General features: G+C 42.7%; 1 protein-coding gene across 1 annotated transcript; it reads left to right on the top strand.

The window, feature by feature from the left end:
• The first annotated feature begins 6196 nt into the window (after positions 1 to 6196).
• Positions 6197 to 14880, top strand: scyl1 (SCY1-like, kinase-like 1). The gene is made up of 18 exons (XM_076292338.1): positions 6197 to 6352; positions 7039 to 7179; positions 7729 to 7851; positions 8049 to 8269; positions 8562 to 8652; positions 8951 to 9106; positions 9289 to 9447; positions 9532 to 9639; positions 9955 to 10068; positions 10221 to 10376; positions 10569 to 10757; positions 11245 to 11320; positions 11575 to 11772; positions 11914 to 12050; positions 12581 to 12670; positions 12996 to 13334; positions 13772 to 13853; positions 14355 to 14880. Exons 1-18 carry the CDS (start codon positions 6245 to 6247, stop codon positions 14477 to 14479), a joined length of 2613 nt encoding a protein of 870 aa, XP_076148453.1. The 5' UTR covers positions 6197 to 6244; the 3' UTR covers positions 14480 to 14880.
• Positions 14881 to 15578: the final 698 nt, after the last annotated feature.

The following is a 15578-nucleotide window of genomic DNA, read 5'->3' as shown; positions in this document are numbered from 1 at the left end:
AAAATCTGTCAGTGCCAACTTTGAGAGGAACAGGGTAGAATAAAGGAAAACCATTGAGGTCACAGAAGAGACCGTCTGTGTAGGAGCAAGATTGTCTCCTGGTCGTCTTGTCTGTGCTGACAATACCTTGTGTCTGTCCGTGTCAGTGAAGGTGACACAGCACTGGTTGGCATACTGTCCTCGAGATGTGAGAGGAAGATTAATGAGAAACAAAGCTGTCTGCATTCAAAACAACATGACATTCATTGTTTGAAGAGGTTATCTGAGGAGTTTTATGTCAGAGACAGATTGACATTGGAACCGCCATTAATAAAATGGGCTGTTTGAAGAAAATACAAATTTATGGTTGAACTGTATATTTGTTTTGCATATTATATATTTTTACAAATCTATAACTGAAAAATAAGTGTTGAAGTTCAATAACCTTGAAGCTTTTTATATGATGAGGAACTACATTTGATTTAAAAAGCACCTTTCATGTCACCCAAGGTCACCCCACAAATGCAAACATACAAATACAATTTATAAAACATTAGTATAACAGTAATGTGTCATATTTACAACCAATATAATAAAAACCATGCTAGCCCAAAGAGATTTATATTACTTGTAAAGACTGCAATGGATTCGCAGTGCCTGATGTAATGGGGGAAAGGTGAATTCCAGAGCTTACGGGTAGTGTGACTGTACTGTCCCATGGTGTTGAGGTTTGGTGTTTTGAGTAGAACAGGAGGATCGCAGTGACCGGGGCAGCAGGAGCATGATTCTGTAGGGCCTTATATGTTAAATCAGCAATGATTTTAAATTGGATTCTGTATGCAACAGGAAGCAGTTGGATGAGCTCAGGTGTTATCTGGCTTGTGGATTTTGGAGTGTGTGATCCTTGCTGCAGAGTTTTAAATTAATTTGAGCTGGTGGAGTACTTTATTTGGGATGCCAGACAAGCTGGAGTTGCAGTAGTCAGTGACCAGGACTTCTGCTCTGTGCTGCTGGACTGAGGGCTTGGTGTAGTCTTGCAATGTTCCATAGGTGAAAAAAGTCACTGCAAGGAATATCTACTGCAAGATTTCACATTTGCATCTTAAAAGCCCTGTCTTTAAAGTTGAATTCTTTTTGTGCATGTTTTGTGAGTTATGTGGGTTTTTTTGCATGCATGTGCATATTTTATCTATCTTTTTACCCATCCATTCATCCATCCATCAGTCCATCCCTCCATCAAGCTAACTGAACTGGAATTGACTGACAGGCTGTTTCCTTTTTTCTTTCAGGATGACTATTTCTTTCTTATGTTATCATCGGATAATAGCAATAACGGCGCCACAAGACAGAAATCAAACTATCTGTTATTGCCACAGAGTGTACACAGATAATTGACTATGACCATGCAGCCTATAAATCAGTCTTGTTACTTGGATGTGGTCTTCGTCAAAGAATTAGTTAACATGTCTACATGTTTTTACTGTGTTGGATGCTTGAATACCTTTAGGCTATGGCACTTGAGTGTGATAGAACTTCAAACACTTACCATGGTTTATGTTATGACAGTGGCCATGGTAACTGTATAGCCTACACATACTGATGTTCGTGCCCAAACAAAGTTGTTCTTTCACATTAATCATGAAAAATAGTGTTTGTGAGTAACTTTGACTGTTCAGTCATTTGCATCAGTCATTCACATGGCTTCTGTTCCATGTCTTAAAATATATTTGATGCTTTAACAATTTTTAATTGCTTACACTAAATTGTTACACAATATTTTAATCACTTCCAAGGAGACTTTGTGCACATCCCAGGTGCTGAACAAAAAAAGGTCACGTTTTTTTAGGAAAAAGTTTGCACACTCCTTGGTACTCCTTGGCTTTTGTTGAGTTTATTTTCTCATTATTTGGCACATGACGTTTCGACCTTGCGGTATTCCTCAGATTCACTTGCAAACACAGGCTTGGTACATAATCTAAATCACCTGTTTAGAGGGGTGGAGTCAGCTCAGTAATTCGTTAACCCTTGCAGGTACAGCATGCAAGCTTGCAAAATAAACTCAACAAAAGAGTACCAAGGAGTGTGCCAACTTTTTCCTAAAAAAACACAATATTTGAAACCTGTCACTCAAACACCATAACCACACCATCGGCAAAACCTAATTCTCAGCCTTTGACTGAGTAGCTTTGTTTGTTTTTTTCTTGTTGGCTGTAAAATACTATTTTTACAACAGCAATTTATTTGGAAAAAACAATATTTTGGTTTCAATATGGCTTACATGTTTACTGTGTTCAACTTCTCTCTGTAGATGACTTTCAGTCTTGTAAGGAAATATACATAAGCCCCTGAAAGACAGAAGAGGTTTTGAGCAACAGTGTGTACATGATGTATACAAAATATCATTATGATGACAAAAATGTTTATAATGTGAGGTGAACGCTAGAGATGTGTTTATGACATTTTGAATGTTGTGTGTCATTTTGCTGGAGATTTGAGGCATTTTGTGTGAGCAATAGTGGGTTTTGTGTATATTTTGACAAATAGACAAAGAACTTTGAAAATGTGTGTAAACAGTTGTAAGAAAAAACTGTAAGTGAGTCTTAACGGCATTCAGTCTCTTACCACAAGACTAAAGGCTAACATGACCCACAAGAAGAGTAGCAACCAGTAAACAGTAATACACCAGCTACCTACTGTATCTACAGGGGAAACAAATCTCCCAAAACACTATAAGCAATACCTTATTATACCTTATTTGGAATGACATATTAGGCTATAATTCAACATAAGTGAGAGGGAGGGGAGATGTGAACAAACACAAGGTGCTCTCAATAAAATGATTTATTTGTAATTATATCATTCAATTAAATTTGAAAACCGCGTAGATGTTTTACAATAAGGTTCCTTCACATGTTGAAACTGAACTAATGGACCTAGAGTGCCCTCAAGTGGAAAGTTAGAGCAGCATAGTCAACAAACTCTGTCACGTTTCAACATACTGATCTTACTGACCACTGATCTCATCACAGGTGAATCACATCATGCCATCCAACTTTACATGATGCAATCTCAACTTTTAGCACTTAAATAAATAAATATAACAACTGTAAAGGAGGCAACATGATTCTATAAAGTGTAAGTGAGCTGTGAACGATTATTTTTCCAGGGACCTGTTGCAAATACAGTAACATCTGTTTTTACATGCATCTGCTCAGTGTCATATCTTCCATGTTGTCTTAAATACAATCCATGCAGCCAATCTCATGAACAGTTTATTTGTCTGAGGTCCAATAAATCAAAGGACGCAGGCTTTCACAACACCAATGTTCAAATATGTTTTCTGTCCTTCCCCCTCTAAAATGTTATTGCTTATTTTGTTTTGATTAATTTGTCCATTCACTACAACTATTGTCTATTTCTTTTGTTGATGTTTTATTGTTGACATCAATGAAAATGAGGACTATCCTCAATGAACTTCCAGTAAAGACTGAATGAATTAATTAATGATTGGATGGATGAATAATTGAACGAATAGAATACTCTATGAAATCAGAGACACTTAAACTGTGTTTGAACAAAGTATAAACATCTACTTTCATAGTAAATATATGTGAGATAGTATAAGAGAAATATTTTCCACCAGGGAATCTGGGAATGCCATTTAGAATTATTCATCATTTAGGCTAACAAATACGCATGTTACCAACGACAACGTAGCCTGAAAAAACCTGGTCAGTGGCATAATGATTTTTAGAGGGTGTAAGATAGCGATTTTTGGATCATGCATGCGCCAGACCACACCTCGCTAATTACCACACCCCAGCGCAAGGAAAACTAAAGAGGAGCACATGGCGAAAAATCCACACTTTATAAGATAAGAATATAAGCTTTGCGTCGTGCTTTGCGCCACCTTGTGCCGGGTGCACGATAGGGACCCAAGACTTTGACATTTTCTTTTACTTGCACAAACATCAGTGCCACTTCTCTGATAGCCAATCACATCTTCTCATTACACAGCACTTTGCAGCCTCCTCCAGGGACTTATAAGGAGGAGACTGACAGAACTGGTGTGAAGAATTCTATTAGTCTATTCCAAAGGGGATGTCAAATGATGTGCTCTCCACCAACCTTTACTCTGTCTATGCTGTAGTGTACTTATAGCTGGTTTAATTAGATTGGGACAGGCTGTTAAATTAATTTCCAGGAAACTTGAAACAGTTAGAGTTTCAACAGTTGAAACAGTTAGAGTTTTGGAAGAGTTGTGGGTATAAGCTTATACCTAGGTCTGTAGTTGCAGGAGCCGTTAGATTAGTGTATTGGTGTGCATTTTTCAGTTAGATTTAACAGACAGTTTGAATATTCACAAACGAAAGAGTAAACTTCACAACGTTATCCATGCATCCATCTCATCAGTGTTTGATTTTTTAGTCTTCAATTTTTCCTTTTTCCCTTGCTTTCCCTTTCCCTTGATACACATCTACCCAAAGCTCAGCAGGGTATATCACATTTACATTTATGCATTTAGCTGATGCTTTTGTCTAAAGTGAGTTGCAGAAAATTCAGACAATCAACAGTGTAAATACAAGACAATAGTGTAATGATAAGAACTACCTTGTATAAGAAATACTATGACAAATACAGTCCATTTAAGTCAGGGATATTTAAAGCATAGACAGAGAAGAATATCATGGTAAGTGCAAGTTAAGTGTGTTGGGTTGTTAGTGGTGTTAGGAGAGGAGGTATTCTTGGAAAAGTTGGGTCTTGGGTCTTCAAGAGGTTTTTGAAGATACAGAGGGACGCCCCTGCTCTGATAGCAACTGGTAGCAACTACTAGCAGGTTCCACCATCAGGGGAACAACCGAGGAGAATAGTTTGGATTGCCGTGAGCATGCGGATGGCAATGCCATGGCAGTGTTCTTTGGAAGAATGCAGTAGGTGGTAGCATGTACCTTTATGAGAGCAGTTCAATCTTTGAGAAGTTCCGTTTCATCCATGAGGATAATATATTATGTCTGAGACATTCAGAGATCCGAGGTGTCGTCTGGTGAGTATTACAGAAGAGTTGTGTATCATCTAGGCCATATGTATATGAGAAGCTGTGTGAACGAATAATCAAAAGAGGTGGTGTAAATTGCAAAGATATGGAGCCCTGGCACCGAGCCTTGGGGTACCCCTGTGATGAGGTATTGGGATGCAGATACTCTAAAAGTATTGGATCACCTGCCTTGACACGCATATGAACTTAAGTGACATCCCATCCAACCTTTGGGATGGATTGGAGCGGAGACTGAGAGCCAGGCCTTCTTCTGCAACATCAGTATGTGACCTCACAAATGTGCTTCTAGAAGAATGGTCAAAATTTTGAACACACCCCTAAACCTTGTGGGAAGCCTTCCCAGAAGCGTTTAAGCTGCTATAGCTGCAAAGGGTGGACCGACATCATATTAAACCCTATATGGATAAAAAATGGGATGACACACATAATTTAATATGTGAGTCAAGGCAGGTGACCCAATACTTTTGACAATATAGTGTAGCTGTCCCTTGAAGTGGATTCAACCAGGAAAGTGCTGCCCTTAATGTTTAAGAGTATGGAAAATAGGGAAGTAGGGGAGTAAGATTAAGTGGATACAGTGGATATATTAAGTGGAAGGCAGCTGCTAATTCGAAGTATGGGAAAGAGGAAAGTGAGTATAGAAAGTACTGTATATCAAAGGCATTCAGCTTTAAATAGCGACCTGTGTCAGGATTCTGGTCAGTGATGGACCTCCTAAAAATGAGGTTCACCCTAGGCCTACATCACCCTTAGCCTGTCAGCATGAGGTGTCTAATAGGTTGTTTGTAGCCTAACCTACAAAACTATTTGTTGCTGTTGTACCTTTCAAAACAATACGTGTGAAATTAAAATAATTAGTAAGCCTAACACAATAGGCCTATTGCATGGAGATAAGTGCCTGCATGCACTTATCTATTTCATGATTGTAGGCTGAGCATTGCAGTTTTTTTCTTTCTTCACTATCCACTGTAGGCTGTCGATGTGATATTCCCCTGTCTTCATTTCCCACCCGTTGTAGGAGGTGTGTAGACCTAATGTTCCAGGATGTTTGACTGTAGAATAATGTAATGGGAGTGTTGCTGCAAAGTTGATTCTTTGAATGTTTAGTGACACACTTTGATGCCTCCTCACGCCCCCCACAGGCTAGAGTAGATCCAGCTCATATCCTCCGCCATTACCAGTGTTTGATGTAGACTTCCACATATAAGGATGTGGTCGTTTTTTGCACGGGATCCCGTAAAAGATTTTAATTATGAGATTTTACCGGAGACCCAAGAGGCCTCGGGAATATGGACTTTACACCGAGGCAAACGAAAGGTAAGAATACCTCTATAATAGATGGACTGGGCGACAAGTCATGCAAGCTGAATACAGGCCATTAGCAAGCTAGCAAGTCCACGGGCTGTATTTTAGCTAGCAAGTGTAGCCTAGCCTATCCATGATCATCACTGATCAAACAGTACACACACTTTGGGAATGTCTGTCTTCGTCTGTTGTTGATGTAACTTAAGCATGCAAGCGCATCCAACTATTTTTAGCTCATCACATCTCAGAAAACATATAACTAACTGACCGATTGGTTGGTTGGTGTTCACAACCAAGCTAACAAGCAAACAGACCTGGAGAAGCCACGTACTGTACCGCCACGTCAATCTCCTGATCAACAACACAAGCCAGCTAATGTTAACGTTAGCTTTGGAGGTATCTGACAAACTAGCTTGCATGCCACAGACTGACAGTAAAATCAGTTCGTTTTGTCACTTCATGTCAAACCAACATAAGCATAAGTAGAGTTGAATGTACACTATGTGACATTAGTCACTATGTCTGAATATGTGTAACATTGAACATTAGCAGTCAGGTTATCTGACTGACCGCTAGCCTCTCTGTTCAGACTATGATTACAGGGTAACGTTAGCGTGTTGTTTGCATACCATAATAAATGATGATACATATTTAGGGAATGTAAGGTTTTCAAGTCTCTGTCGCATCATTTTATGCAGACGACTGGCGAGCCGGTGTCAGTCTTTGTTTACGAGGTGTCCCAGGGAACGGAGGCCCAGACCCAGCTGGCCAAGGCAGCGTTCAAGCGCATGAAGACGCTGAGACATCCGAATATCTTGGCCTATGTGGATGGACTGGAGGTATACTTGGGTTCTGTTTATCAGTAAACAAAGGAGCCTTATCTGAGGGGATATTCGATAGACATTTGATGGTGTGATTTTTGGTAACACTTGACAGTGCGAGTTTGTTTCTTAAGCAAGTGAGTTAAAAAAAAGACAGGCGTTGATATAAGTCAATAGACCCAGTAGCCCTAAGTTAATGTTACAGATGTTTCTGAAATATGACTATCATATTACACTTTTTACTAATTTAATTTGAAGTATAAGTAATTTAATGTATTTACTACACTCGTAATGCAGTCCATGTTTGAAGTAGCCTAGTATTTTTGCTCCATCACAATCAACTTGCCTTTGTATTTTCACCCCTCAATGCAATATCTTGTGCAGTCTGAGGTGAGTGCCAAAGAGATCTGTACAGGTACACCTTTGTTTAACCCTGTGACCCTGTCCCAGTCTTGTAGAGCTATAGCTAGAAGACTCCTCAAATATCACCATGTTGTTCATCAACTCAGTTATGAAAACAAAGTATTGATTTCACTCACGTTTGTTTGCATCATGTTTGTGTTCCAGACAGAGAAAAGTTTGTACCTGGTTACAGAGCCAGTGACTCCTCTCTCCACCCATCTGAAAGCCCGACCTGATATGGGTGGTTCTGGAGAACTGGAGGTGTCTTGGGGTCTTCACCAGATTGTGGTAAGAAATTGTTGGAATTGATTTTAGATCCATTTAGGATTCCTAGCCTCCAAACCAAAGTCATCAACCACTCTTGATCACTACAATTTACCCAGCCTTTTTGCTAAACTGTAGGATATCATGCCTTGTTCATGCCTTAACTTTTGTGTGTGAATTACTTTCTGCTGATGGCTTAGCATCTTACCTTCATCTTACAGAAAGCTCTGAGCTTCGTGGTGAATGACTGCCATCTGCTTCATAACAACCTGGGCATTTGGACAGTGTTTGTGGACCGAGCCGGCGAATGGAAATTGGGAGGGCTGGACTACATGACATCTCAGCAGGGGGACACTTCAGGCTTACTCCCGCCCAGGACCATACACCCTGACCTGGAGAAGTATGACCCACCTGAGAACCCCAACAGTGGTGGAGAGAAATGGTGCGTAGTAGTGTACAGTGCATTACACAAATGCAGTGGGGAGTGGGAGGGGGCGCAGTTTATTGGTTAATGTAGTGGGGATATAAAAAAGTTATGGTAGCAAATGGTTTCATTTTAGATGTGTATATTTCTCAATTTTAAATAAGTTATCATTCTTAAATTCCACCTCATCATTATATTACCATTGATCAGTCTTGTAATTGTTTGGTTAGGTATTTTCATCCAACTATCTCTCATAGTCTTTCTCTCTTTCTCTTTCTCTTTCTCTCTCTCTCCCCCTTACTCTCCTCAGGGCTGGGGATGTGTGGCGACTGGGTTGCCTTATATGGGAGGTGTTCAATGGCCCTCTGGCTCGGGCATCTTCCCTACGGTCACTGGGAAAGGTACATCATTCTGGACCACTGTGCACCATTGCTCAAAATACTATTTGTAATGGCAGGCATATTACATATCCTATCATTCATTTTTTATTCTATTACTGTACAATGCCAGGTCTATTTCAGACGTGGTCATTGTTCACTCATTCTAAAGAGTGATGAATCACTAATGAAGTGAACTGATGTATACTTGTATCTGTGTATATACTGTAGCCTTTGGTCAGAAACAAAAACAATAGATCAGGTATTTGGCATTTATTAACGCACCAAATAACAACAGTTCTCTTTCATATCAATTCTCTAGGTCCCTAAGTCCTTGGTTCCGCATTACTGTGAGCTAGTTGGAGCAAACCCCAAATCCAGACCAAACCCGGCAAACTTCCTCCAGAACTGCCGTGCATCTGGAGGTTTCCTCAGCAACAGCTTTGTGGAGAGCAATCTCTTTCTGGAGGAAATTCAGGTGATTGCACTCCTCTGCACTAAAGAACATCTCATCGACATGTCCAACCTGTTTCTCACATTTATCATGGTTAATTGTGTAATAGGATGCACATATGAACATATTCAATATTGACATGTAGTGACTGTGTGTGTGTGTGTGTGTGTGTGTGTGTGTGTGTGTGTGTGTGTGTCTGTCCTCAGATAAAAGAGCCAGCAGAGAAACAGCAGTTCTTCCAGGACCTGAGTGAGAATCTGGACTCGTTCCCTGAGGATTTTTGTAAACACAAAGTGCTCCCACAGCTTCTAACGGCCTTCGAGTTTGGCAATGCTGGCGCTGTGGTCCTCACTCCTCTCTTCAAGGTATGTGATCTAGAACTTTCCATTGACCATTATACATTTAATTATGTTTGTTGCATCTTCAACATAGGGCCCTGTGTTTGCCAGGTGGGGAAGTACCTGTCGACAGAAGAGTACCAACAGAAGATCATTCCAGTCATAGTAAAGATGTTCTCCTCTACGGACAGAGCCATGAGGATACGGTTACTTCAGCAGGTGAGGAGGTTTATGGATACCTGTCTGGGTTTATTCTGTAGGTGGTGACAGACGGAGCTCCCCTTTAAGCAGTGTTGCTGGGCAACCACATAACTGGTTCCATTTGTTCTGATTAGATGATCATAATAATTTGACTACTAGCAACAAAGCCTGTGCAACGATATTCAGGAACATTGCCCAGCAACATAACTCAAAAAGTTGCCATGTGCGTCATCAGCTTCAGGCTGAATTGTGTCTGATGGAGACCTCAGGAAATGTTTTAATATGAGAGAGAAATAGGTGAGTAACTTTCTCATTTCCTTTTCGTTTTGTCAGATGGAGCAATTTATTCAGTATCTGAATGAAGCTGCAGTCAACTCTCAGATCTTCCCTCACGTTGTGCACGGTTTCACTGACACCAATCCAGCCATCAGGGAGCAGACGGTCAAGGTAAAGGCAGTACATTCCAAATGCTTAAGAATGATGGTCAGCAGTCATTTAAGTGCCTAAATTTAGCACTTTACTCTCACTCTGTCGCAAACATAGCTACCCCCCCACACCAACTTGACTGTCATCTCTCAATCTGCCTTCCTTCCCTGTAGTCTATGCTCCTTCTGGCCCCCAAGTTAAACGAGGCGAATCTGAACCAGGAGCTGATGCGCCACTTTGCCAGGCTGCAGGCTCGTGATGAGCAGGGCCCGATCCGATGCAACACCACTGTCTGCCTGGGCAAGATCGCCCCCTACCTCAACTCAGGAGTAAGGGGCCTTTATTGGCACTATCTTCCTTTCCCCTCTTATCACTGTCAAATAAATAACGAAAATCTTTTATTTTGGTATAATTTTGGTTGATTCAGATCATTGTGTGTGTGTGTGTGTGTACAGTGAATGTTTTAGCCCATTTTGATTCTGTTTTGTAAAGAGGGATATTTGTCTCTCACTCTTACCCAGACGCGGCAACGTGTTCTGATCTCGGCGTTCTGTCGGGCCACTAAAGATCCTTTCCCAGCGTCCCGCGCTGCAGGGGTCCTAGGCTTTGCTGCTACACACAACTACTTTAGTATGGTGGAGAGCGCCGGCCGGATCCTCCCCACGCTCTGCACGCTCACCGTCGACCCAGACAAGAACGTCCGAGACCAGGTACGTACTCCTGAGAGCTTCTTTTGGACTCGTGCTTCACTGAGGGAAATCCGCTTATTTGCTGTCTACTCCAGTGTTCTCTCCAGCTACTGACGAGCTTCTAACTGGTGTAACCCACTCCCAGTGAATTATGCTAAGCTAGGCCAGCCAGTGACAGACTGGGTTATTGCACACACAGAGAAGAGACAGAAGATGTATATATTTTCGCTTCTCACTCTGGCGTAGACCACACAAAATTATTTTTTATTGTTTTAAAAAAAAAATTTTAAGTTGGCGAGGTCAGAGAGATCAGTGCCAGTGTCTCCTTATGTTTGAAGTCAGAATGTAGTGTTATCTTGGCAAAATGCACCATGATATGTGACAAATAATGAAATGAAAAGCATTATATGTGTGTTCTGTCTTAATTCAAGTCATTGTAGCCATTTCAGACAGCAGTGTAAAGCAGAATGGTGGTATCATCACAGTGCGTTGACTCTGTTCCTTTTAGGCATTCAAAGCCATTAAGAGTTTCCTCAGCAAACTGGAGACTGTATCAGAGGACCCATCCAAGCTGGAAGAATTAGGTACTCTGAATGGCTTTTGATGGGCTTGCTAATGAATGCCATAATGTCTTGTTTACTTCATAGAAGTCAATTTGGCTTTCTGAATGTTGCCCGATCTGCATATCTGACTGAACTAGTCTGAGACTCTCTTGATTACATTACATTTACAATTTTCACAGTTTAATTGAAATTGATGAGTGGGAAGAGTGACTACAGGCTGTGTATTGGGAGATGTGAGGTATTTATCTTGTCTGTGTTCCTGCCTGTTCCAACAGAGAAGGACGTCTTGGCAACGAGTCCCGGGGCCGCGACGTCCGCTGCCTCCTGGACTGGCTGGGCGGTGGGCGGAGTCTCCTCTCTCACCTCCAAACTCATCCGGAACGTGCCGGCAGGTGCTGAAGGTGCGGCCAAGGAGAACGCTCCCGCAGCCACCGCCAACGCAGGGACCCCTGTCCCAGACGGGCCCAGCAAGGGTGAGGGGACGAGATGTGCTTATCTGCTTTTCTTTCTTTCTTTCTTTCTTTCTTTCTTTATCACATGGCTGTCCAGGGAAGCTTTTTTTTTCTCTTCTGTTTTTCTTGCGTCGTCTGAATGATCTCTCGTTTTTCTGTCAGGCAACGCTGAACCAAAGGTGCCCAGGAATCCTACCTCCACACCCCCAGCCAGTGAGCCTCAGGCCTCACACGCGTCAGAGGAGCCGGACGAGCCGGTCGGGGATCGCTGGGAGGACGAGGACTGGGGCAGTCTGGAGGTGAGACACTTCAACAGAGGCTGAACGTTTTCACGCACTGTGCTATCGGTCCTATGAAGTTCAGTGTTCCCAGTGCTCAAAGCCCTCGGCGGAGATGTTTGTTTTTTTTTTCAGCGCTCAGGGTGCTTCGAGTTGAAATCAACTTTCAGAACAGCGCTGGTGCTCATCAATGTCACTTCTCTCTTGCTAGCCAATTAAAATCGAGGAAGGGGCGGGACAGAACGTGCAAAGCCTAGAGGGATGGCCTACTCTAATGCCAAATGAGCTACTTTTGTCTGTCATGTTTTAATAAGCAGAGTCCTGAAAAATTGCAGCCAATTTTTTGTTAGCTAGTTAATTAGAATTTAAGCAGCGTTCCAAAAAGGAAGTGCTGACAGGCGGTTTTGGCAGCCTAGCAACAATAAACACTTGAATGTAGCACTCAAAAATGTGGTTGAGGGTACTGTCAGCTCAAAAAACACGTTTGGTGGACCCAGTACCCATAGGTGATGTTTGCTGTTCTCACCTCTGTCTGTAACCTCTCACAACAGGACACTGAGAAGGCCCAGACAGACCCTGAGGACTGGTCAACGGGTTGGTCAACGGTGTCATCAGGCAAGAAGAAGGCCAATGAGAGAACTGTAAGTGGATGCTAATGATAATATCCATATATCTTCTTTAAGCTCATCTTTGGCATTTACGTATGATCATCTGCATAGTATTATGTCCTTCAGAACTACTTTAGACTGCTTTTTGAGTATCCTGTTAACATACTACTAGTGCTGTACTAACTATTTGTAGTATGAGTAAATGTATTTAGAGGTCATTGTCTTTTTTTATTAGTACTGAATGCAGTCTTTTTTCCTGTGCATTAGCATTAAATACAGCCTTGTTCTCCTTCACTCATTCTGTGTCTTACTGGATTACTGCAGCTCATGAATGACTCGTGTCTCTGTCTCCTCACAGCTGGGCGGGGCTTCCTCGGCGAAGAAGCAGAGCTCGGACTGGAGCAGCTCGGGCTGGGACGCCGACGACAGCTGGTCCAACGAGAAGGAGCCGGACAGCCAGGACCAGACCTCGCCGGCTGACGAGGGCTGGGGCAACGACTGGGACGAGGACGGCGGCCTGGGGGACAGCTTCATCCCCACGCCCAGGGAAGGGTCCTCAGCGGCCGTCGCCCCCAAGAGCGAGGCTTTGCAAGAGGGCGTGCGGCTGGCCAGCGAGTACAACTGGGAGAGCGCCGGAGGGAAAGGAGAGATGCAGAATGACCTCTTCGCCAGCGTGTCCCAGAGGACAGCGCCAGCGGTGAGGAAGGAGGGATGAGCTTAGGAGGGAAGAGAGATGTGTCCTTTAAAGGGAAGAGAGATGTGTCCTTTAAAGGGAAGAGAGATGTGTCCTTTAAAGGGAAGAGAGATGTGTCCTTTTAAGGAGCTGTGTGGAACTCTGTCTGCTCCAGTTGTCTTGAGCGCAGCCACACGGAACTCGTCCAGTGATTTGTATCTAATGCAGTGGCTGGACACACATGGTACAGCGTGGTATTACCAGAGCTGAAGGGTCCGCGACATGATTCAGTTGTTGCACAGATTGTCTTTTTAAAAAGATTGATAAATTGTAAGTCACAAGGATTAAAAAGTGAGGCCCTGTGTTATTATTCCCCCTCTAATGACCCCGAGTTTATTGAACCTGGAGTTTCCACCTGATTGTTTGTTTGTGTGTGTGTGTGTGTGTGTGTGTGAGCACAGAAGGCAGATGAGGGCTGGGGAGCAGACACTGCAGGAGACTGGGGGGCCGAGGAGAACTGGGAGTCCTTGGATGGGGATCAAGGTCAGTGTTGTTCCAGATGACCAGATGATCGGACAGAATGTCACTAAAGACCAGTTAACACTAATTGGACTAAAATTTTCAATTTTCGGGAATGTAAACTTCCAAGTCGAGTTCTATGGAAGGAAACACCTAGTTGATGTGGTTGGTGTGAACGGGGCTTTAAAATTGTATTCTGTAATGAATAGTATATAGTTGTCCTGAATATAAATGTTTTATGTCGTGCCACACTGATATAACTCTCAAATAACAGTGAAAATGAAACATAGTTCCTGTTAATGTTTTCTTACACATTATTATATATATTATATTATATATATTTGCAGTCAAGAAACCAGAAACACTGTCTTTAAAAGCAAAACATTTCACATGTAGGGAATCCATTTAAAAACATTACAGAATGTAACTCAGCAAGCCAGGGAGTGTTCCACAGACCTTCAGTGTCCAGTACGTGTGTCTGAACTTTGCTGCTGCTTACCTGCCACTTCTGATCTTCCCTTTCAGGCCTCAGCAAGGCAGAGCTGGCCAAGAAGAAGCGCGAGGAGAGGAGGACTAAACTAGAGGCCAAACGGGCCGAACGCAAGGCGGTCAAGGGTCCTCTCAAACTGGGGGCCCGCAAACTGGACTGAGGCGCTGGGGTGGGGTAGAGCAGGGCGGAATGCCAGAAAGAGAAGGGAATCGGTGGAGGGAGCCTACTGCGCTGTGATTGATCTGGGCTCATAGTCATCCATTCAGGACATTGCTGGATATGGCATTGGGCTGGAAGAGTTTGAGTTGGAAAGCTAAAAACATTCCAGGTTCCTGCAGATGACAAATTCCTGACGACAATGGGAGGAGCAAGAGCTACGGACATGCTAGTGCTTTCTTTCTTTTTTTTGCCCCCTGGCCGAGGCCAAATGCCAAGGGATGCAGTTTTCCCCTGTCACTCGCTGGACTGTGACCTAAGATGATCAACTATGACTTTTTATTTTGCATCACAGCAGTTTTGTTGTCCTGGATGTTTTTATAATAAAGCTGATATTAGAATCTATTTGTGTGCATCTAGCCGCACAACTAGCCATAAAGTCCATAAAGAATCAAATCATTTTTACAGCATAGATATATAGGAATATTTATCTCCATAGCACCATGAGTGTATATGTGGAAGTGGAATGTATGTTTCACATAATCCAAGTGCTTGGCTAAGCGTTGAATGTTTACCAACCAAGCTGACTATCTGGTTTTCATGTACCCTACATGCCCTTCCAATTCTAACCGTGTGCCACTCCCTTTGACTTCAGAGATCATGAACTGAACAATAATTCCAACATGAGACTAGTTAATGGAGCCACATGGTGAACGAGTCAAGTACTTATGTAGAACAGGCCTACCCCTCATGCATGCCTCCCCACCATGTGCTTGACACTAGTGCAGTGGCTGTCAGGTCCACATGGGTTGTGGTTATTGTATACATGGTAATGGTACATTGTGTGAGCCTCAGGGCTGGGCCTCCCTTTACTGCTGGTGCTTGTGGACCACTGGCTTGCAAGCACTCAGCTGTCAGGTATGCCCCAGAGACATACACTTAGAACAGTCAAGAGTCAGAACTGGAGGAGTCTGGTTATGGCTCCGATTCTGACTGTTGGCATCGACAATTGAAGGGACACCTGGCAGACTGTAAAATCACCAGTGTTAGGTTTGTGCCTTGTTTTTATTTGGTGACAGTACTGTACTTGAAAGAGCAGGGGT

This window comes from Alosa pseudoharengus, unplaced genomic scaffold (assembly GCF_046254945.1).
Source record: "Alosa pseudoharengus isolate Yale_2024_CS ecotype anadromous, Long Island Sound unplaced genomic scaffold, YU_APseudo_1.1 YU_APseudo_1.1_scf_19, whole genome shotgun sequence".
Taxonomy (NCBI): domain Eukaryota; kingdom Metazoa; phylum Chordata; class Actinopteri; order Clupeiformes; family Clupeidae; genus Alosa; species Alosa pseudoharengus.
The sequence above is the reverse complement of the archived record's forward strand: the minus strand, read 5'-3'. Positions and strand labels throughout refer to the sequence as shown.

Bases quoted from the DNA above. Each gene is read 5' to 3' on its own strand.
- scyl1 (XM_076292338.1), top strand. From the start codon at position 6,245: ATGTGGTCGTTTTTTGCACGGGATCCCGTAAAAGATTTTAATTATGAG. The intron at 9,640-9,954 runs GTGAGGAGGTTT...TCGTTTTGTCAG, and splicing joins GGATACGGTTACTTCAGCAG to ATGGAGCAATTTATTCAGTA. The intron at 11,773-11,913 runs GTGAGGGGACGA...TTTTTCTGTCAG, and splicing joins CCCAGACGGGCCCAGCAAGG to GCAACGCTGAACCAAAGGTG.